Source organism: Poecilia reticulata, chromosome 10, assembly GCF_904066995.2.
Source record: "Poecilia reticulata chromosome 10, P_reticulata-male-v2, whole genome shotgun sequence".
NCBI lineage: Eukaryota > Metazoa > Chordata > Actinopteri > Cyprinodontiformes > Poeciliidae > Poecilia > Poecilia reticulata.
Window position 1 is genome coordinate 1,334,215 of NC_088839.1, and position 24,968 is coordinate 1,359,182.

General features: G+C 40.3%; 1 protein-coding gene across 5 annotated transcripts in view; it reads left to right on the forward strand.

Moving 5' to 3' along the window:
* Positions 1-22,487, forward strand: part of csnk1a1 (casein kinase 1, alpha 1) — a 70,345-nt gene extending 47,858 nt beyond the window's left edge. For 3 of the 5 annotated variants that reach the window (XM_008402774.2, XM_008402768.2, XM_008402772.2), the window contains 3 exons: positions 3,114-3,220; positions 5,326-5,474; positions 21,817-22,487. In XM_008402774.2, coding sequence (XP_008400996.1) covers positions 3,114-3,220; positions 5,326-5,474; positions 21,817-21,824 — 264 coding nt within the window. In that variant the 3' untranslated portion in view covers positions 21,825-22,487. Of the gene's footprint in view, positions 1-3,113; positions 3,221-5,325; positions 5,480-21,816 lie in introns of those variants that run through there. The other 2 variants (XM_008402771.2, XM_008402770.2) reach the window with 2 other exon arrangements.
* The last annotated feature ends 2,481 nt before the right edge of the window (positions 22,488-24,968 follow it).

Here is a 24,968-nt window from a genome sequence, read left to right on the forward strand (position 1 = left end):
CTGGGCCTGTCACGACAACAAATTTTGCTGTTCGATTGTCTCAAATTATTGCAATAAACGATAATATTGTTTGAAGACCATTTTAAACTGATGTAATGGTAATGACATTATAATGACAAGCAACATCCTGCCAAAAATACGTTATTTTCTAAAGAACACTGGAACTGGTAAACAAAATAAGCAAAGCAGCCAAAAAAAATGGACTCTAGTCTCTGTTAACAAAAAATGCACTTGAATAAAAACTAAATGCAACATAAAACCAAAGTGGAAATAAAAACTACATTGAACCAAAAGAGTACAGATTATGAAATCTGTAAACTATATTGCCCCTCAATAATCATTAGAATTTAGATGGAGAAGATGGGCATATCCCACTAGCTGATCCAGTTCACTCCTCACTTAAGCCCTGTTCACACTACACAATTTTATTTGCCCCGATTTATAAATGTGTGAGCGTTTGTGAGTGCGAATGGGTGAATGTGACTCTAGTGTAAAGCGCTTTGAGTGGTCAAAAATGATCGGATAAAGCGCTATATAAGTTCAGTCCATTTACCATTTACCATAGGGAAATGAAGAAGGAAGGGGTCAGCGAAGAGCACCGGAGTTGAGTCTTTTTTCATTCAGTGTTATCAGTAGAATGAGAAAATGGTAGGAAGAAACGATGAAGCCGATAAATTAAAATGAGGTCGATAATTTTCATTTATCATGCGATTAATTGATTTATTGTTTATAGCGACAGGCCTACTGATGTCATTAGTTTTGTTGTTGGTAGGTTACAGACTAGAGCTGTTGTAAACAAATACTTTAGTAAGCCAGTATTCTATCAATTATTATAACGATTAATCGAGTACTCAGATTTTTAAAAATGATTAAATAAAATATTGGTAAATGTAACTGCAGTGTTGCTATCGGATATCAACATCGGTCCAATTTTTCATATTTAAGCATCCCTAACAATTACTTTTCTGTAGTTTAGAAAATTAACCTGTAACAATAATAGCTCTCTTTCTAACTTGAAGGCAAGTTGTACAAAAATATGAAATTATATTCAATTTAATAATTAAGAGGCAGCCTCACAAATACGCTTACAAAAAATGTCTATATTCCAGGTTTTAGTTTTATGTATTCATCTTCAGTCAATTTAATAGATGAACTGTCGTATTTCCAAGAATTTATAGCTTTTATCCATTCTTAGCGACTCTATTTGGCTCTTCCGTCACACAAAGAAACACATCTACCATCTATGTACCACCACGATGCGGGATGAGATCGGAATGATATGAAATTTATTTGCCGGTTTGTCCGTAAAGCTACACTTATGTTAAGCATCAACTACAGCAGAGCTGCCCGCTGTGTTCAGTCTATCTGCTCGCCTGTATAAATACTGCAGCTGCAATCTTCCTCGCCATTCGCTCTGAACCGGCCAACAGGCAGCACCTCCGGGAGAAAGTCTGTCATACTCCAAGCATTATGCTTGTAAATTTAAGGATGCCTATTGGTCCCCCGAAAATCTTTCCAGACCAAACTCGGTCCACCTCACTCATGGACTCTTCTGCTTCCACAAGTTTGTCTTCAACCAAATCAGGAAACGCAAGAGAAGATTCCACTGTTGTGGAAGACATCCTGTTGGTTCCAGTAGCAAAGAAAACTCAGCCATCTGTTATCCTGACATCCCACATCATGAAGGTTCTGGAAGACACTCCTTCTGGCCAACCCGAGTAAGCAGACAAACGCATATCTGGACCCAATGCAGTTTGCTTATTGCTGTAGAATTGGGAGTTGAAGTTGAAGATGCCTTCATGCATCTGCTTCAACAAACCCAATGTCATCTGGACAAAGCAGGCAGCACTGTGAGGATCATGTTCTTTGATTTCATGAGTGCATTTAACACAATTCAGCCAGATCTGCTCTGTGAGAAACTCAAGAAGACGCAGATGGAGGCCTCAACAATCACCTGTATCTATGACTACCTCACCCACAGACCACAGTTTGTGAGACTGAAAAACTGTATCTAGCCAGATGGTCATCAACATAAGTGCCACAAGGGACTGTACTCTCACCACTCCTTTCCACTCTACACTTCAGATTCCTGTAACATTCGTCCGACTCCTGTCATCTACAGAAATACTTGGATGACTTTGCAGTTGTTCGGTGTATCAGAGATGGACAAGAGGCTGAGTACAGACAAAACAAAGGTTTCACTTGTTGATTTCAAGTGAAACAGGATTAGATCCAACCCTATTTCCATTATGGGAGAAGTGGAGGGTGTTGAGGAATAGAAATACCTCAGAAGTTTGTTGGGTCAACAGACTGGACTGGAGATGCAACAGTGAAGCCGTCTGTAAGAAGGACAGAGCAGACTGTACTCCTTTAGGAAGCCAAGATCCTTTAAGGTCTATAAGTCTAAGTCTGTTGAGAGAGTCATTTCTTCTACCGTCATTTGTTGGGGCCGCAGCATCAGAACCAGGGACCTAAAAAGGCTCAACAACCTGATGAAGAAGGCTGGTTCTGTTCTGGGGACGACTGTAGAACCCCTGCAGAGGGACAACCCTGAACACCATTTTCATGTGACTGCCATGGGAAAACAGAGTATCTTCAGTCAGATTCTTCTTCAAATTCAATGTAACACAGACCGTTACAAGAGATCTTTCCAACCAACAGCCATCTCGATCTACAATAATTTTTTTGAACAATTTTAATGAGTTGTTTAATTTCAAGTCGCTTAATTTTAGTGAGTTGTTTAATTTACATTGTTTAATGTCCCTTTGGAATCAAAGTATTTTTTGAATTGAATTAGAATTGAGTCCTGCTGGTTGGAATTTGTTCTACTTCATAATAAACACTTAAACACTGAATTTTGTGTTACTAGGGTTGTTTAATGTTTAAGCCATCTTTCTTGCTATTCCATGTTACTCTTTGTTGAATCTCTTCTGTTGCTAAAGTTATGTTTGACATGTGAATTGACCACTTGACAATATTCTTTAGATATTCAGCCTTTGTTTTAATAAATTTGCTAAAGTTTATACAAGTGAATATCCCATATACATTTTGATACATTCAGAAAATATAGAAAACTGCACGTACATTAAAGTTTTGTTAATGCATGTTTACAGGGTTTTCCAGCAGAGTTTGCCATGTATCTGAACTACTGCCGTGGGTTGCGCTTTGAAGAGGCACCAGACTACATGTATCTGCGCCAACTGTTTCGCATTCTCTTCAGGTAAGCTCATAGACAAACAAGGAAAGGGTTCACTATGACTATTATAATAGTAGTCATGTGACACATTCTTTACCTTTAAATACTTACCAGATGAAAATGTCTTGTTCAAATTGACTACAAGTCTGAAAAGGAACCCAAAATCTAATCTCATTTTACTGACCTTTAGTTGCTTCTGATTTTATTGTATGTATGATTGTTTCAGCCAGCTTTATGGTTTAGGGTTAACTGTGGCAATGGTCTCAGTCACTGTAGTTGTAGTTGATCTACATTCACTAACCACTTTAATTGGTACAGCTGCTCAGTTGTTATTGTTTTTGTTTTTTTTAAACCAACCTTAAGTAAGCAACTAAGTGTTTTTATTCATTTAGAAATAATAAAGATGACTGGCTCAAGGTCAAAGTGACCAGCTGGGGGTGGGGGGGGAGAGTGATTTGAACATGGTATGGTTGTTAGTCTCAGAATAACTGCTGATCTACTGGGATTTTCACTCTCACTATCTCAAGTTTCAGAGAATGCCTGAAAAAGAAATGAAAACATCAGTTGTATGGAAAAATCAGAAGAGAATGGAATCACTGGTTTGAGAGGATTTTAAAAAAGGCAACAGTAGTTCAAATAACATTTACAGTCTTCAGAATACCATCTTTGGAAGTACAACACGCCTAAGCTTGAAGTAGATGGACTACAGTAACACAATACCACACTTGTTGGTGATCCTGTAAGAATCATTCTGTTCATTACAGAATGAAGAACCTCATTTGAGGGTTTTTTTTATGTAGAAAAGTAAATATTGTTTAAGTAAGGCATACCCCCATTATCCTTTTGAACAAAGGGCAACCTTGGCGGAGTCCAACTCTCACCGGAAACGAGCCCGACTTACTGCCGGCAATGCGGACCAGACTCTGACACCGGTCATACAGGGACCTGACAACCCGTATCAAAGGGCCCGGTACCCCATACTTCCGGAGAACCCCCGACAGGTCCCCCCTAGGGACACGGTCGAACGCCTTCTCCAAGTCCACAAAACACATGTAGTCTTGTTGGGTGAACTCCCATGCACCCTCCAGGACCTGCTAAGGGTGTAGAGCTGGTCCAGTGTTCCACAACCAGGACGAAACCCACACTGCTCTTCCTGAATCTGAGGTTCGACTATCCGACGGACCCTCCTCTCCAGGACCCCTGAATAGTCCTTACTAGGGAGGCTTAAGATTGTGACCCCCTTGCATTTGGAGCACACCCTCCGCTCCCCCTTTTTAAACAGGTGGACCACCACCCCAGTCTGCCAATCCAGGGGAACTGCCCCTGATGTCCATGCGATATTGCAGAGTCGCGTAAGCCAACACAACCCTACAACATCCAGAGCCTTAAGGAACTCCGGGCGGATCTCATCCACCCCCGGGGCCCTGCCACCGAGGAGCTTTTTGACCACCTTGGCGACCTCGTCCCCAGAGATTGGAGAGCCCAACCCAGAGTCCCCAGGATCAGCTTCCTCAACAGAAGGCATGTTGGTGGGATTGAAGAGGTCTTCGAAGTATTCCGCCCACCGGCCCACAACGTCCAGAGTCGAGGTCAGCAGCACACCATCCCCACTATAAACAGTGTTGGTGCTGCACTGCTTCCCCCTCCTGAGACGCCGGATGGTGGACCAGAATCGCCTCGAAGCCGTACGGAAGTCTTTCTCCATGGCCTCTCCAAACTCCTCCCACGCCTGAGTTTTTGCCTTAGCGACAACCCGAGCCGCATGCTGCTTCACCCGCCGGTACCCATCAGCTGCTTCTGGAGTCTTTGTGTACTTTCATTATGTCACACGATCTAACAATGGATTAAATCAGACCATTGAAGAAATGGCATACAGAAAGTATGTTCTATACAATAACCATAAAATGCAGTGGAGACTGGAGTTTTGAACTAGGTGTAAAACCATACGTCGGACAAAAAAATAAATTCTTATAAGTTCATACTTGGAGTAACATACTTGGGTTTTCAAACATGAAACAAGACTTGAAGAGCTTTTCATTCATATATTTTCTCTAGGACTTCAGTCTGCTGGACATAAATAATTATTGGAAGAAATGTTGATAATTTGATGTTTTTCTATTTTGACCTAGGACTCTGAATCACCAGTATGACTACACATTTGACTGGACCATGCTGAAACAGAAAGCAGCACAACAAGGGGCCTCTTCAGGGGGCCAGGGCCAGCAGGCACAAACCCCCACAGGCAAGCAAACTGACAAATCCAAGCCTAACTTGAAAGGTTAGTAGCAAACAGCCAAGTGACGTTTTTTACCGACACCAATTGCTCATATATTCATTGAGGTTTTTTTATGTAGAAAAGTAAATATTGTTTAAGTAACACATACCCCCATTATCCTTTTGAACATAAGACTGCCTGGCTCAAAAAAGTCATATGCCTGGGTGCCATTTACTTTTAAATAGCATTTAGTGAGTTTAATATTTTAGCTTTGCATGGAGAAATAATTGTTTTATGAATCCTAAAAATATTCCTTCTGGAAACGCGTTACAGTGGGAAAAAATAGGAGCTACTAACTATTAAATGTTGGATCGTTAGTGGTGTTTTGAGTGGAATCAATTTTTTTTTTTTAAATATTGTGACTTCAGGAACAAGATTGCTATAGAAAAGCTCAGTTTTGCCTGGACAAAGTCTTTCATTTTGATTAGTTAGAGTACAGCTTGTATTCACTGTGACCTTAAACAAATGGACTCAATAAGCATAGCTTAGTAGATGAAAATCTTGAATCAATAGTTCATCTGTTTTGGTAATTCTATTCTGAAACTGGAACTACTGCATAGAAATATTAAACAAAATGATTGCATGGTTTGATTATTGAAGGTCATTTTATGATTATAAATTGACAACTAATGAAAATCCAAAATTCAGCAACATTGTGGGCTCTGGTTTCTTATCTTCCCCTTGACAAAAGCTCATAAGTTCTCAATTGTGTTTAAGTCAGACAGGTTTGCTGGCCCACCAAGCATTGTTAATAACATAGTCTTCAGAGCAGGTAATAAGGTACTTGTAGCAGTATGGGCAGTTGTCAAGCCCTGCAAGTCCTGAAATGAAAATCAATTCAATTTCTATAGTTTGTACATACATCTGTAATAGAGGTGTACCAATTGATTAGCCACCAATCATAATTGGCCAATTTCTGTGAAAAACTGTATGACCGGTGATCGCCGATCACTGTCTTGTGTTGCCAGTCACCAAAACCGATCACCTGTATCTCACTCCGCAGCCTACGTGTGCAGCTTATCTCCTCTTTCCTTCACACTGCAAAGCACACAGCAACAAATCCTAAGCGGTGTGGTGAGAAACTAATGATCAGAGTGAATGGGGAAGTTTGCGTGTTGCGATGGAAAATTACCTCGAGCGTGAAGCACATCAAAATGCATCAACACAATGAATCTAATATGACATTTAAAAAAACAAGCACTTGACGTAGTTTGGCTAAATCAAGGTTCACTGCAGGAAAAAAAGATATCCAGAGTGATCAGACAGCAGGCAAAGCAATGCACAACTACCAACGCTCACCCGGAAAGGCATGATGGTCATAAAACTAAACAAATGAACCGAAAAATAATTTAAGCCAAAGAGCTAGCAGTGTAAGACGCTGGTTCTGCTCTTGCTGTTGAACCACCGCTCCGAATATTTCACATCCGGAGTACCGTTTCTGCTCCACCAGACAGTGAACTCTCCCGTTGAACATCTGCTTAAGGCTGCAGCATGTAATTAAACAAGCAAAAGATTTTAAATATATATTAAAACTTTCGCTATGTCCTAACATAAGACAGATGATCTCTGAAAATAACATCAATCTCCTCTGCCTCCTGGCATTCTGCAGATTTACTCTGCTTGGTCAGAAACAGCCAATCAGAACCAGCATTAATCAGCTAGTCGTGCTCTCAGGAAATTTTGATTTAGTAACTCAGGATTGTTTATTTTGATGTTTTCTTTTTTACCTTACATTATTTGATATATTCAGTGTTGTGAGATTTATTTGACTCGTGTATAATTTAGGCTAAGAGCCTTACTGTTAAATATTATTTTACTGATTGCAGGTTTATCAGTTGTCCTTTTGACTGAATACCTGCTGCATTGTGCCTGCAAGTATTTTGCATGTTTTATGTTTAAATTTGGGGAATTTATTACCTGATGATTTTTTTAACTATACCAGGTCACAAAGTAACATTATACTTGACGCAAAAAATGAACAGCCAGTCCAGACGATCGGCAATGATTGGTGAACAGCAGTGATCGGCCCTCATAGATAATCGGAATCGGCAGCAGAAAACCTGATCGGAGCCTCCCCAATCCCCAGTGATCCTAGTTATCAAGGAGTTTCCAATTTGATTCATTTAGAAATTCTAAGGAAACCCTGCAGATTACCTTGACTTTGAGCATCCATGCCTCTGGATGTGTCATTTATATTGCAGCAGTCCCTCATTTTGAACATACATGTAGCAACAGTGAAGAGGAAACACTCAGGCTCTGAGGGAATTCTGACATCAGCATTTCTATAAAGCCTCTAAGAGGGTCGTTGCACGAAGTGCTCTGAAATATTCTTATAGAGGACTATGCTGACTTAGGACTTTATAAAACACAATCAACCAAAATCAGCAGATGACATGGCTCAACAAATCCTCGCCAATTGTTAGAACTGCACATAGAACTTGAAGCAGTGTGTATTCTGAGCTTCTTTACTCATCCTCCAGATTATGGAACCTTGATACCCTTATGAATTGCAAACTTTTATTTGAAAAGTAATCTTTGAATCTTTGTTCCATCTAGACAGTTGTAACCCATGTGCTGAGTATATCTATGTGACATAACTCTTGACTCGACCTGGGTGAGATACCTTGGAATCTCACCCAAAACTCGTGAATGGCCTGAGCACCACAATCCTCCAAAAACTAGGCTTATTCATTTAACTTTTTCTTCCGGTCACCTTTCCATTATCCTGTCTACAACCAGCTATTTTATTGAAAATATATTAACGCTTAATCTCCTTGTGGAGGGCGTGAATGGTTGTCTGTTGGACAACCATCAAGTCAGCAGTTTTTTTTACTGATTGTGTAGGTCATAAAATTCCTTGTAACCTTTTTTTAACTGGTGGGATATAATATTCAGATTTTCCCTAAAACTGAATTTTGGTTTTCTTTAGCTCTAAGCCATATTCTTAAAAAATTAGAAATAAAGTTCTGATAGATCATTCAGTGTGTAAACTGAGTTTCACTTTCTGAATTGAAGAGGATAAATTAATCCCTACAATGACATTCTAATTTAATTGTAACTGTAATGCCATATTCATTTCCATGTAGACTTGTTAACTTTGGAGCCATGAGTACATTTTAATTGTACATTCCAAAAGTTCTCAAAACTTCTGCTTTGGATTCTGTTTGTCCAGTGTGGGAAACATGAGACCAAGAGGTTGGTTTCTTAAAGATAACAGTTCTATCCATTAATACTTAGATTTTAAAATTATTTATTATTGCTTATTATCAAAGCTGAATTTTGCAGAGTGTGCAAACTTTTGAACATTGCAGAGTATTTAACTCTGCATAGTTTAACACTATGCTAATGACATCTAAGCTACAGTTTAGTTGTATAGTTTGACTGTAAAACCATGCAGTACAGAGTGCAAGTACTTTGCAGTTCACGTCAACTTGGATCGATATACAGTGATCCCTCGTTTTTCTTAGGGGTTGCACTCCGAAAATAACCCGCGATAAGTGAAATCCGCGAAGTAGTTACCTTTATTTTTTACAATCATTACACAGCATAATAAAATACTCTACATTGAAACCAAAGAACAAAAAATGTCTTCAGGTCAGTGGATGTCATTAAAGCGTCTCCTCCAACCTGCCCCACAAGATTCTCAGCTGTATCTACGGCAGAGCCATGGATCTCGTCAAGCGAGCCTCCAGTCGGGTTTTGCTGCCTCTGGCCACAGTTTTTCCAGCAGGCATTCAAAGTTTCAGTTTTCATCTCCTGAATGGCCAATCTGTATTACTTAAATTTAAATACTGTAACATTATTGGCACACAGGTAGAGAAGGAGCTCGGAGACTGTTTAGCCAATCAGGACGCAGAACACAATGCACTGTGAAAAAAAACTGCACAAAAAATTCGAAGCAGCGAGACCGCGAAAGGGGAAGCGCGTTATAGCGAGGGATCACTGTATGCAGTATTCAGAAATGTATGATTTTAAAGAACAACTTATAAAAGTTGCTTTTCTGCATGACTGGCTTCATTTCAAAGAGTATGCTTATACATGGAAAAATAACCAAATGCCTTTTGCCTGAAACACTCCCGACAAGTCTTCATTTCTGTTGTCAATACAGCTGATGAAGTGAGACAACTAAGACATAATACTGTTGTATTCCTAATCTGCTTTGAAAACTAATGAAATTAATGAAAACATTATTTTAGTTAAATTAAATGCTATCAGTCAAAGCATTAATTAATGCAGTAGTTTTCCTATGGCATGCTCCTACATGCTTAAATGAATACAAATACTGACTTTTTTGGGCCAGGTGGTATATAACTAATATTTTTGCCAAATTGGAAGCACATTTTTCATTATTTTGGTCAAGGCCTAATTTGTTGAAGCACCAAAAACCCTACCAAAATGTCTAGGAAAAAAATGGTACAATTGGTCTGCCTTGCAGAAGCAAAGACGTCCTTGGGGAATTTGACTACTAACTTTGTTCCCTTATGTTGTTTTTATATTGGGGTTGATCAATGGGCTGTCTCATCAATGATATTGAGCTAATGCTTACAGATCTGATCTGATCTCAACCCTCTAATTCTGCTCTTTCTTTTTTAACATTTCCTCTCAAAACTAAGTAGTGTTAAAACAAACTGGACTATTTCACCTATTTTCTTGATGTCTATACTGTATTTAACAATGCCATTAACAAATGCAGAAATCATTTGTTGTACAAGTAAGCAGTTGTGGTCCTCATTTAGCTCGTCCTGTTCACCTCATTAGAGTTGGAATTTGCATATCTCTTTATACCTGTGTTACTGATGTCATTATTGGATGGGATATGGGCCTAAAGTCACTGAGTCATTCACTAATCCAGAGTATATGGTCGGGTGTTACCACTGACATTGTGGCCAGTTTAGTTAGCCAACCTGCACTTTGGTTAACAGATATACTTCTTTAGACTTTTAGCATGTCAACTTTACTTTCAAAGGGATAGTAGGTAGTTAGTGGCTAGATGAGTCTCTCTCGACACCAGCTTAAACAGGTTATCCCAAAATCCATATCTTAAGGTAAGACTCAAGGGGTTTAGGGGTCTTCCGGACTTGTTGGACGAAGATCTGGTCATGAGTCAGCCCAGGAGTTTAAGGGAAGTGGGTGGGGTAGCTAGTGCGCAACAACTGCTGGAATGTTAGACAGGACAACTTATTATTAAGAGAAAACTGCTGTGGTTCAAGGAGTAGTGATAAAGAAGACTATTAATTCAAATCAATTACAAAAATATTTTGATTTCCAAAGGGAAAATAAATGTTGTAACTCATATTTATTCAAAATTCTTCAGAGTTCTTATAGATGGTGATGGCTGTGGACATGAAAGATCTAACAAGCTGAAGTTTAGCACAGTGTCATCCTGGAGCCATCAAAGCTGCTCACATTTAAGGGAAGTTGGTTTTCAGAAAAAGAAAATTAACTTATCACTTCATCAGAGATGGATTAGCTGAGTCAAGGAGCCAACGTGTTTGGGCCAAAGTCCAACAGTTGACACGTAGTTGCAGGACATTCGCTTTTACACACACAGGTCCACAAGACACACTGAGTCAAGCTCATGTGGATCTCCTCATGCTGCATGGTGTTTTTTCATATATAGGTGTGTTTAACCACAATATCATAAATACAGCGATCACGGCAGCACTAGCTCTCAAATTTGGAGGAGGAAATACTGATTGAGCTGCAAAATCTAATTTTAATTTCCATGTTATCGGAAGCCAAGAAAAACGGAAGGCAGCAGTAGAACGTCCACTCGCTCTTTTGGACCAGAACCAGGCAGGGAGCTCTTCATAGTGGTTGTAATTTGCAAATCTGTGTCAACTTTTATCCTATTTCTTTTTTTACCTTTTTTGCAAGTCATTGAGTTTAGGGCTGAAACGAATCCTCGATTTATTAAAATTCCTCGAGGAAAATTTACCTGCCTCGAAGCTTCCTTAATTTGTTTTAGTATTTAGCTCACCGTGTTCCGGACGGAACATTATTTGCGTTGCGCGGAGCTCTGACTTCCGCCTCTGAGCTGTTGACGAAAGCTAAGTGTTGGCGGCATAACGTCCAATTTTCAAGTTCTGCCCGTGGGGATTTTATTGATTGATGATAATACCCGGGTTTTCATAGTTTTTGGGGAACCAATAAACATCCTTAAACATGATTAATGCGATGCCTGGAGTACTGCGACCTTCCTCCTGCGGGGGATGCTGGTTGAAAGCGAACGGCAGGAAGAGAGCTGCGGGAGTATTTATACAGGTAAGCAGACGGACTGAACACAGCGGGCAGCTGAGTAGTTGCTGCTTTACGTTAAGTGTAGCTTTACGGATGAACCGCACAGTAAATTTCATATCATCCCGGTCTGAACAAACGGAAGGCGGAGCGCATCGTGGCGGTAGATGAGTGGGACGAACGAAGGTGCCGTTAATATCCCCTATTGCTCCCTCTGTTCTTACTTTCATCCCCTGGTCAACCGGTCGTCTTTCCTCCCCAGACTTCTCATATTTTCAAACCCAAAGCTTGACAGGTATGGGGCAAGGTGAGAATTAATCTATTAAATTGACTGAAGATGAATACATAAACTAAGCGATGGATCATAGACATTTTTTATAAGTGTATTTGTGAGCTTACCTCTTTATTATTAAATTGAATATAATTTCAGATCTTTGTATAACTTTTCTTCAGGTTAACTTGGAAAGTGAGCTATTGTTACAGGTTAGTTTTCTAAACTGTTAGGGATGCTCAAATAAGAAAAATTGGACTGATATTGATATCAATAGTAACACCTGTGTTATGGAAGATTTACCAATATTTTATTTTGTCCATTTTTATCTGATTACTCGATTAATCGTAAGGTTTCTTTGAAGCCGCTATGAGTAATGTTATTGAAATTCCCTTTCATATTGACCAATATTAATTAAAAAGTGAAACGTAATGCTTTCTGTAACAACTGTTAATTGTATCTTCACCATATTATGTTAGTATTTTTAGTTTTTTTTTTCCTACACCCTTTTATGTCATCTTTTTGCTGGTGTTTTTTTGTCTGCTCTAGGCTTCATTTGGAAATGTTTTAATGAACAACAATATTGCAAATCATTTAACAGAGCTTGCTGTCAGATTTGACTATATTTCAGCCTAAAACAGTAGCCCGTACAAAAGTACTTGTACTTGGTCCCTTATCACAGTGATCCCCAACCCCCGGTCCGTGGACCAATTGGTACCGGGCCGCGCAATAAATAATGAAATATTTCCGTTTTATGTATTATTTGAGTCTGGAGGATCTTTTATTTTGAAAATCCTTTAACTGGATTCTCTCGATTACTTGCCGCCAACACTGAGGCCACAAACAGCAAAATGAGTAAGAAACAGATCAGATGTCTTTGGAAAGTTTCTTTGCAAAGGGGAAAAGGCCCAGAGAAGAGACAGGAGAATGGATTTATCCCGGACCGGTAGGTGAATCCCACGTTACAAGCCGCTCTGCATAACATGCGGCGACCGGCTGATAATGAGACAATGAAGCTTCAAACTGCTTCGCCACGTAGAGACCAAGCAGGCTGTGCTCAAGCAACACACCTCGGGTGTCATCGTCTCTCATCACTCCCAGATGGGACCGTCTCGTTGCAGAGAAACAAGCTCAGGGCTCCCATTAGTCGTTATCGTGAGTTACAATTTTCACAAAAGTGAAATGTTCGTTTTTGTGGCGCATCTGTATCTTATTTTGAAGGGATATATAAACGTTACCATTTCGACCAGAGTCGGAGCGTTTGGGCAGTGGTCGAGAGGAGATGAGTAGAGCTTGTGAGTCTTAAGTCTGGTTTAGACGGAAAGATTTAAGAATTGTCGGCCGATTCTCCAAACCTCTGTGACCACAGAGCTGATAAAAGTACAACAGGGTAGATCGGTTCGTGTGTCCAAAGCAGGAGCAACACGAACCGATTCCAGTCGCAAATATCCCGATTCCAGAGGATATTCCAGTAAAACCCCCAACATAAAAGGAATTTAGAATAACCAAACACGGATGACGATGTAGAAACAATAGTGATAGTTTGTGGAGTCATTTTAAGAGATAAAAGACGTAACAAAAAGAAAAGGCGGTGGATAAAAGACGGGAGCAGCCGCTCTATTTGCTGCATTATGATTTGGAGGTGAATGTTTTTTCATAGTTAACATTTTTAACTGAATAAACATAATAATATATAATAATGACCTTTACATATAATAAACATTTCCACATATCATCTCCGATGTCCACCGGACTCTCAGTTGCGCGATATGTCAGCCGTTTGGGATTCCCCTCTGCTCTTATGTCACCGTGCTTTCTGATTGGCTACCTGTCTCATTCAACAGGTTGCATTCTCGTTCCCAGTGAAAACCCCACAGGCTGCAATAAAAGAGCCAAGACAACCCAAATTGGGCATATTCAGGATTTAGTGGGAAAACACGCAGAAGCCTTATCTGACTGACTGTTCATCCCCCAATCTCTACCCCCCCACCTCCGGGCCGCAACAAAATTTCTAAGTCTTGACCGGTCCACGGTAAGAAAAAGGTTGGGGACCACTGCCTCACCGTGGTTTTGTGTAAAAAAAAAAAAAGACAAGAAATGTAAAAATATGAGTACCTATATAGTAGAGATGTGCCGATCAGATTTTTTCCTTCCCATGAGGGCCGATCACTGATACTGATCACATAATTATTTTTTAATCATAAGCATAAGCACTACATTATGTGGAAAAAGGAGCCATTAATTCACCTTAATTTAGACAAAAACTTGTTTTTAATAACTTTTTCCAAGAAAAAAACTAAACAAAACGGGCATTGTGCAAATTGTACTGCCATCGGTAATACTATCTTTAACAGACTGAAAACATATGAAGGCTCTGAAGAGGCTAAATAATAAGTGTCAAAATAAAACCTCTCAACATTGCCAAAAGATTCAAGTATAAAACTTAACATTCAAAGTCAAATACAGGATCCATTACAATAAACTGACAATTAGATTACAATTACTGAATGAAAACTTCCTGATAGCATGGCGGCTAGCTGATTACTGCTAGTTCTGAGTGGCTGTTTCTGACTGAGCGGAGTAATTATGCAGAACAGGGAGGAGGCAGAGGAGATTATATTTCAGACACTTTTAAAGATGTTATGCTATGTTGAGACTTCCTGACTGATTTCTTCCTCTCTCATTTCAATTAAAGGAGCTGCAGAGCTTTGCCCCCCACGTAGTCTAGGAGCGCAGGACTGCATTATTTTCAGACAATTTTTAAACTGTTTGTAGTGAAGAGTTTAAATTATTATACTTTAAGTATAGTCAAGCAAAAAAGTCATTCAGAATCATCTCAAATAGATCAATTTAAAATGCACTTTCAAAAATGTCCGTCCGTCCATCCATCCATCCATTTTCTTCCGCTTATCCGGGGTCGGGTCGTGGGGGCAGCAGCTTCAGAAGGGAGGCCCAGACTTCCCTCCCCAGCCAATTCTTCCAGCTCCTCCGTTCCCAGGCCAGCCGAGAGACATAGTCCCTCCAGCGTGTCCTGGGTCTTCCCCGAGGCCTCCTCCCGGTGGGACCTGAACTCCTCACCAGGGAGGCGTCCAGGAGGCGTCCTGACCAGATGCCCGAGCCTCAACTGGCTCCTCTCGACGTGGAGGAGCAGTGGCTCTACTCTGAGTCCCTCCCGGATGACCGAGCTTCTCTCCCTAAGGGAGAGCCCAGCCACCCTGCGGAGGAAACCTATTTCACCCGCTTGTATCCGTGATCTCGTTCTTTTGGTCATGACCCAAAGCTCATGACCATAGATGAGGGTGGGAACGTAGATCGACCGGTAAATCGAGAGCTTCGCTTTTTGACTCGACTCTCTCTTCACCACGACGGACCAGTACAACGCCCGCTTCACGGCAGACGCTGCACCAATCCGCCTGTCGATCTCCCGCTCTCTTCTTCCCTCATTCGTGAACAAGATCCCCAGATACTTAAACTCCTCCACTTGAGGCAGGACGACCCCCCTGACCGGGAGAAGGCACTCTACCCTTTTCCGGCCTCAGATTTGGAGGCACTGAGCCTCATCCCGGCCGCTTCACACTCGGCTGCGCCTAGAAATTCGGTCCATAAAAGTAATGAACAGAATTGGTGACAAAAATGTCAACAACGAATGATCAAAAATAAGATCATTATCAAGTCTTTCAAAATACTCGAGCAAAGGGAGAGAAAGAGAGGGGAAAAAATAATACCCTGCGCAATATTAATTTTAACCAAAAAGTGTAGCAACATTCTGTTTAATTGACTTTACTTCATTGCCATTTTTGCTTGAATACAAAAAGTGCCAAAACACAACAAAATCTAACCGATGCAAATTGAGAGCATATATCAGACCGTTGTCCATAATTTGGCTTTCATTAGACCTCGAAAAATCATTTTTTCCTTTTCAATTGAGTTGTATTACTTAATCTCAGTGTGCGGCCCCTTGGCTATTAACGGCAGAATCCCGGTGGAGATCTGATCTAGCAATGTCAGCAATTCTGGTAAAGACAGCACTTCAATGAGCAATCTAGCAGTAGCTTTAGATATAAAACAATGCTGCTACAAGATAACAGACTCACCATGTAATGAAGTTTGCAGATTTGAAGAAATGTTTGGGAACTTGCCACACCCAAGCATGGTCTGCTTGGGTGTGGCAAGCAGACCATGCCACACCCACAGTGAAGACAGAGAAGGAAGAAAAACTGAGCCGGTGGATTTTTTTTATAAATGTGCTTGTGAGCCACAATAAAGTACATGTGGATTAAGCCTTTTAAAGTGCATAGAAGTTGATATAAATACACACATGAAGCATACTGAGTTAGATTGTAGACGATTGCTGGCCCAGATAGGGTGGGTTTGGCACCATCATGTGGCAAAATAGGATGACTACAACATGGAGGCTGTGTGAGTTACCTCAGTCTCCCGTTTTCTATATATATATGTAAAAAAAAATTGAAAGTGTCCCCAAAATGTGGCAGTTTGAGCTAAAAATCAAAAAATTACATTAAATAAAGAAACTTACTTCTTTTTTATAATGTATTTTTTATGCTGTTTTGTTCAAGTATAAATGGAGAAAACATTAACAGCACTTAGTGTCAGAGTTTGATTTGGTGTTGTTCAAACAAATAAGCACTGATTATTAGCAAACTTTGAGGATTGACTAATGCTGATGTATTCCACTAGTGTGAGCAATTTCATTAGAATTGTGGGATATGAAGATTTTTATGTTAAAGTCCATCCATTATCTTACACCCCTGTCCCTAGCAGCGTCAGGAGGGTTGCTGGTGCCTCTCCAGCTAACGTTCCACGTGAGAGGCGGGTCACCCTGGACAGGTCACCAGTCTGTTGCAGGGCAACAAGGAGACAGACGGGACAAACCATGCACTCACACCTAGGGAGAATTTGGAGAGACCAATTAACCTGACAGTCATGTTTTTGGACTGTGGGAGGAAACCAGAGTACCAGAGAGAACCCACCATGCACAGGGAGAACATGCAAACTCCATGCAGAAAGACCAGGGCTGGGAATCGAACCCAGAACCTTTTTGCTGCAAGGCAACAGCTCTACCAACTGTTCCACTGTGCAGCCCTGTGTTAAAGTCGAACTTTATAAAAAGCAGAGTGATGCATATAAAGATATGGCCATAGAGCAGGGGTCCTAGAGCCCGCGGGCACCCAGTCCCCCGAGGGGACATTGTCCGTCGCCCACAGAGCAAGTTCTAAAAATAGCCATTGTCATTAGGGAGCACTGCCAAAAAATTATTCAAATGTTTTTAGATTGAAGTAATAACTTTTTATATTTAGAATTTTTTAAAAAGTAAATTATAAAAATGTTTAAAATAAATTGCTAATGTCAACCAAATCGTGACCTGTCAGCTTCTCAGTTCACGAAACCACAAAAAGAGCGTATAAATGGACGACCTGACCAGAACTATGCACACTGTAAAAAGTTCAGGCTGAATCTTAGAACTACTGAAGGTTCTAACTCCGCTCATTCATTTTTAGCTTGCAAAGCGCCAAGCCGCCAATTAAAATAAGCAAACTGATCAATAAGATTTAGGCGTTTGCATGCCCACCCCCACAAACTCACACTGATGTATGCTACGTAGAAGATGTTTGACACAAAAGATCAAACTTAAAACTCCATGAACTAAGAACTTCTGATCACATAACAATTAACTATAGCTGCCATGATAAATCATTACTGATGACTATTGTGAGTAGTCCCTAACATTAATATGATCAGGCAGCATCATATTAATGTTAGGGACATTAGCAGTTTACTGCACAACTCTGGCATTTGCACTTGCAGACTGTGTTATGTTTTATTATGTTTCCAGCGATCTGCCTCCACCATGAAGGCTGGTTTATAGACAAAATTGATAGCTTGATTGAAAAAAAACCCAAACCCCCACTTAAACAAATTAAGGGGACCGAAGCCCCGCTTACACTCACAACACTTAAACATCTCAAATGGACCTAAAACTAAGCTTACAGAAGAGAACACTAGAATAAAGAACAGGAATAACTATCACAATTAGAGGAAAATTGGAACCCAACCAGAACCCAGGAAACCCAAAATATAATGAAAAAGTGAAGATTAGGAGCCTAAAACAGCAGAGAAAAGAAATTATTCTAGGAAAACAAACATTTGAAATAATTCCATAATAAATCAGAAAAGAACACCGCTTAATCAAAATCTACACAAAAAATAGAGATACCTCTTATAAAATTCCCCAAGCTAAATGAATCAGGACCCGAACTATAAAAACTAGTTATGAGAAAGGCCAACATCAAAACCAAAAAATCGGACCTGAAGAAAACATAAAGCATAAGAAACATAAAAAAAAAAACTAGAATTAAAAAATTTGAGAAAACTAAACCTTAACAGACAGAACCCCAACCAGTAAAACTGTAAACCAGGATAGAACTTAAAACCTTTACTGAGAACAAATTAGAACCAAACCAACCCCTCCCTCCCCCCCAATTCTTAACAAAACCCAAACTATTAACCTAAACCCACCAATTTTCTCTCAAACCCCCCCTCTTTTCTCTCTCCTTCTCCTCCAACCCCCCACCTTTATTCCTCTCTTCTTTCTTCCCCCCCCCTCCCTAACCCCTATTCTGAACCTTCACCAATCCTTAACTCTTAACCTAACCACACCTTCTTTCTTGCCTAACCCTAACATTCTCAACCCCCCCCCCCCCTATTTCTTCCCCCTCTTCCCCCCTCCCATATTCTTAAACCATTTCTTAACTCTTAACCTAACCATATCCTTTTTCTGACCTAACCCTAACCCTCTCACCCACACACGCAACCCCCTCCTCCCCCCCCCCTCCTGTTACTAACACTTCCAAATTTCCTCCTCCTATGATTATGAACACCAACATAACAGAACACCACAAGCTCCATCTGGGCCCAGCTCAGACGAAGCAACTGCACCCACTGGAGTATGCTAGTCATATTCTATGCAGCACACTCAGCACATACAAAGAGCACACCGCATACACCGTACACCAACCAAAGATGGTCCCTGTTGCTCAAGGTGGTTCTTGATCTCGTGTGAGAGTGCATACCCTTTGAGGTGCCTAAAAGCGGGCAGGGAACCAATCGTGGGCCCGCAGCCTCAAAGAGTGAACCCACAAACCCAAAGTTTTGTCATAGCAATGTGCACACGCAGCCTAGCAACGCCACACAAGAAAATCGTCGCCATCATGACCTGTGTATGGGGTTCAGCCCAAGTGGCAGAAACTGAGGCGTTTAACTTCCCGTTTGTTTAGCCTTTACCAAGGGAACGAGAGGGGAGGAGTAACGCCAGACACCAGAGTCAAGCTTTTTGTCATCCAGTCTCTTTTGTAGAAAGAGAGACCTGACGTGATGAAACCAAAAAAGAATGCAATATTATTGCCCTCATTTTATCAAGCTCATTTTAATTTATTGTCCGATTGATTTATTGCTTATCACAACAGGCCTAACTACTCCCACAAAGAATTATGATAAACTTTCATTCATATTGCCTTCCGTAGTAACAAGTCTTCCTGCATGTGTTTTTGGTTGTTCATCACATTGCATTAGTCCCACTGCTCAGCATTGATTGGCAACATGTATGCCTGGAAAAGTGTACAGACAAAAGCTCTCAAAACAAACCTGACCTTTTGTCTGAGTTATCTAGTAAGAAAAATATATTTTTTAGACGCTGTCTAATAAAGCTGTGAGCTTTATTGACCTTTGTCGTGGAGTTGTCCAGGAACACTGGATTTTAGTGGACTCATGGAGAGAAACAGATGCTGTAACTTGACTGTTTTAGTGACATTACAGGCATTATTATATTAATTTTAATTCACTTTAACAAAAAGTGTCAGACCATCGTCCTCTTCTGTGGTGCTGGTCATGTAATTAATGCCTTTTACTTCATCAGAGCAGAAAGGCCTGATCTTTTAATTAACATATGCCTGCTTGTCGATGGCCAGTGCATTTGCTGGCGGAACAGGAACGCTGAAAGACAATAGGCTCTGCATCACTGAGTTCTACCAAAAACCACATCAGGTCTGTTGGCATTTCACTGTTCTATAAAAATAAGTATTTATACATACCAAGACTTCATGCAGAGATGCCACTCTGGTGCCAACATATGTTGGCAGTAACTTCACATGCCAATACTTGTTAGCAGGATGTTGACCCGGCAACATCCTGCAGGCTGAAAAATGAGAAGCAGGTGATCGGTATCGGCAACAAGAGCCAATGATCGCCGATCACCGATCATACACTTTTTCACGAAAATCGGCCGATTATCATCGGTGACCAATTGAGCGGCACACCTCTACAAATAACCCCTAACCTTTAATACAACATAGATCATGTCTTCCATGTCTAAGAGTTTAGATCAAGCCTCGAAAACCCAGCCAGACCCACCTTGAGCCTGTCGTCATAAAGCCCAGTTAACTTGAAATGTAGACCCGAACCTCGAGAGAGAGGCTGGCTGGAGTTCCACAAGGCAGTGCATCATCCCCTGCCTTGCACCCGGACCACTAGCTTGTCATTATGAAGGACAATGCAATTCAACAAGTGTCAGTCTACAAAAACCTCGGGGCCCAGATGGACAATAACCATTTGCCCTCACAACTTCAATAGTGACCATACCTTTTAAGAAGAGTAAGTCTGTATGGTCATCCATGAACAGTGGACGACTGTTCATGGACAGTCGTTCATGGGTTCTAGCATACCAGTTTTTTACTGTGCATTACTAGAAAACATTATATGGTATGGGATCAAAGCCTGGTTTGGTAACTTAGCTGTTCAACTCAGTGACAAGTCGGCCCATATTCATAAAACAGCCATGCAAATAATTAGCTTAAGAGAAAAGGGAACCTGTGCAGAATGCATGCATGGGTTCTCATGCATTAATGAGAACCTTAAAAATCATATTCACTGACAGGGTTTTAGTTAATATTCAACTAGCTGAACTGCTAATCCAGTCCCATTAGTCTAGAGGGATCAACTGGTTAGTTTGTAGACTAACCAGTTGATCCGGTTGGACAGGTGCACCAAGCTTTTTTAGAAGCACAAACACAAAAGTTAGTTCAAATGAAGCTCCTCAACCTTCTCCCTATGGACTCGTCGTCTATACAAATGCACTGTTCTGTCAGAAACAACCAAACCAATCAGAGCCAAGAGTAAGGTTTTAACGCCCTCAGTCATACTTGTGAATGTGCTGCTCGCATCCTTCCCCTCTCTCTATGCTACTCTACAATAGAGCTTGCCATGAATGCTCATGCTAGTTAGGATAGCCACCATTGATAGCAGATAAATGTTTTATTTTTCTGGAAGTTAATTAACAGCACTAAGACCCTCCTCCTAGCTCTGGTTGTTTTTGAGTGACAGTGGTACATTTCTTCAAGCGGTAATATTAGCCCTGAGAGGAGGTAGAAATTTCACATCTTATCTGTCTCCTAGTATACTGTCATGACATGGTGACACTGATAAGAAATGTGCCAATCATATTTTTGTAAAAGTTACATACTGTTGTTTTAAAAAGCTTGTAGGAGTTTAAATTTGCACATCTCAAAAAAAATCAAATCTGAATTAGATGTTTTAAAGGCTAAAAGTCTTATGACCTTAAGAAGCTGTTTTCTTCCTTTGTTCTGGCTAATTTCTGACATTTCTATTCTCTGGTCTGCTTTGTATCATGTATTTTCTTTGTGTTCTTTGCTTGAAGTTCCTCATTCCTCAGGTGAACTAATAGTTGCAACTTTTTAGGTTTTGTAGCAAGTTGCTGACCACTGATTGAAGATACTGCCCGTCTGTTCTTCTGTCCATCTCTAGGGTTCTAAGTCATCCCCTCCCTAACCTGATCTGCTGTTGGTTACCAGGACAACCTGATCTCTCCTGGACAAACGACAGTCTTCTCTTCCATCATCAATATCTATGTAATGGAATGTATAGATTTACACAAGGCTTTGTCATTTGTGTTATCTATATTTTCATGTGTATAAATCATAAAATTCCAATTGGGAAATGTATGGGGTTTTCTTTTTTTAATTATTTTCTAAGGGTAGTGAGGCTGTAGCTGCCTCTTCCCGTATCGGATACATCTCTCCCCATTTATCAATGTCTTTTAATTGATCTTTATTCCTTTGGAGACTGGGTGAGACAGTCAGCTGATCTGGGTTTTGTTTTTTTGTCTGAGGTAACAAATCCTCTCCTTTCTCACTACTTCAATAATTTCAGTCCCTCCTTTTACCGAAAAAAATGGTAAAATATGTAAACCTGTTCTTTTTGTTCCTAAATGATTAAATGACGCAACCCTGGACGTTGAGTTAAAAAGAACTTTTGGATTTTTTTTTCCTATGGTGAATAGTTTGCTTGTTGATATAAGAAGCAAAGCAACAGTTGGTAGGATACTTTTTCTCTCTCCCTTTCTCTAGAACTATGATTTATTAAGTCTGTTGTAAAATGGTCTTCAGAAATGCCAATAAAAACATTGCTTAACTCTATTGTGATGGTTATTATCGACCACCGAACCTACGTAAGAAATCTTTCTGTAGGGAAGAAAATCATCTGTTTCCATTCTGCTTAGTCACGTTATGTACGATTGAGGAGCTTCGTAAAGGTGAGGTAAATATCTTCAGGGGTTTTTATGATTATCTACTTTTAGGAAAAATCTTTTTCCAATGTTATTAACTGTGATGTCGACAGCAACAGTCAAATATTTTACAAGCATCTCTTGACTAATCAACTTCTAAGCTCAGAACAATTTCAAAGGGGAATAAAAATGAGTGTGCCTCATCTACAGTGTAGAACAATTTCACACTGATTTTTGAATCAATAGGTCATGTGATCTAGAAGCTATTGAAGAAAATATTTAATATTAAAATTATTTGAAAATATTGAATATGACTCAGATTTAATGGAGGATGGAGTGACTCACGTAATGGGATGAATTGCCACTTTTTAGTATCAGTTGGTCACAAGGCAAGGCATTTATTAACAGTTAGGAGTGTTTGGTTTGGACATTTGTTGACAGTCAAGTGAAGTGAACCTCTGAGTGCTGAGTGGAGAACAGCTGGCTGAAATTAGCGCACGAATGTTGAATATCCAACTTGAAACTAACTTCACTGCGGTGAAAAACCCTCTTCTGTATAAAGTTAACATTATGCTGAGGCATTTGAATATGATTCTATTTTAGATGGTCGAGGTAGACCATCTATTCATATTAAGAGAGCAGATCAACTTTCCTTTTGCTCAAGGACACGCGGTCAAGAGGATGGCAAACATCTTGGGATGCTCAACATCATTTCTTTCTACAAAGTCCAATAATGGGAAAGCTGGCTGCAGTGACTGATGAAGACCTTGAAACTGATAGACAACTTCAATCCCTGTATCCAAATTCTGGGACTAATGTATGGCATCTAAATAATGGCTTCTGAACAAATATGGGTCATACGTTCAACAGTGGTGGTGCAGAATACTAATTATTTTTTATTTAATACTGTCACAAATGATAAGAAAAAATTCTTTTATGACCAGATGTGAAATCTGAAACCTATATTTTGTAAAAGATTACATTCAAAATGTAAAATTGTGTGGTGGTTTGAACCAGATGATGCGAGGCTTGTTCAATGCGTGAGGACTGGCGGTTCCACCGCGTAACGTCCGTGACATGTTGGTCAAGTCAACCCAATGGCGACTGCAAGGAGGTGGAGCAGCGCAGTGACTCGACGTGTCCATCATGTGACGTATCCCAACAGTTTATGGCATATTGATGGCAACATGCGTCTCATACATTTTTTGTTTTTCCATTTGGGTGGGGCTTTGTGGTCCATGGTGGCATCGATGGATGTTCTTGCTTAATTACTTATTTGATCTCCAGCACAGACAATGGTCACCTTCTAGAGTGAGGTCAGATCATGGTGTGTCCATGATGATGAACCTCCGTCAGGGCATTGAATGTCGGAGTCTCATCACTGGTGAATCCATCCATAATCAGAGAATTGGGCGTCTTTGGAGGTGTAAACAGGATCATTTCTCTATATTAGATTCAGTTTATTTTATTTTCCATTTTGTTAGATTTAAAGATTTCATTGGAAATAAAAATCCTCCTTTCCTTAATTTATTCTTTACAAACTAAATCGTTCTCGCGCGGCTTTAAAGTCACGTGTCCCAAATTGACAGCTACTGTTTATATGGCTGCAAATCGGCGTCATGGCAGGAGACGCTGTCGGACTGATGTGCAGGTTGGATTCTGGTCTGTTTCCAAAGCAGTTGTCAACTGTCTGTTGTGAATCCTTCAATCGTGTGACTCTGTTGGTTTGCAGACGCGATCATTCATCCGAACATTGTAGCGGTCACGGTTTGTCCAGAGGGACCTGGTGAGTGTTGTGTTCGGGAGCTAGCATGCTAGCACTAGCCTTCCCAGCCTGTTGAGTTGGTTATACACTGATATAATTATAGCGCATTTAAACTGAAATGCTTACCGGTATAAAACACTGTTGTGTAAAAGAAATTGAATTTGCATAAGTTGCAGTTAATTATGTAAACTCATGTAATCATAAGAAAATACATGTGAACTGATTATTTATGCCTGTTGACACAGGCCAGGTGTGTTGCAGACTCCCAGTCAAGCAATCTGCTTCAGGATCCAGGAAAAATCACGGATTGTCTGGCATCATGACGACCAGACTGGCGAACTAACCAATTAGCGGATCACAGAAATACCACATCAACTTCCTATCATCAAGAAACTTTTTCCGAATTGGTTGGAGATTCAGCCATAACATCTTCACTCTGGACTGACCCGCTCCAGAAAGAATTGGATTATTTTCTTTCATCATCAGCAAGAGACTGCTGACTTCCTTGGTTTAAGGAACCATTGTGGACTAACTTGTGTATATATTGTAAATATTAATACAATTCACCAATTTTGCACCATCTAGTTGTGTCTGTGTTTTACAATTTGCCACTTCCCTCCAGCAGAC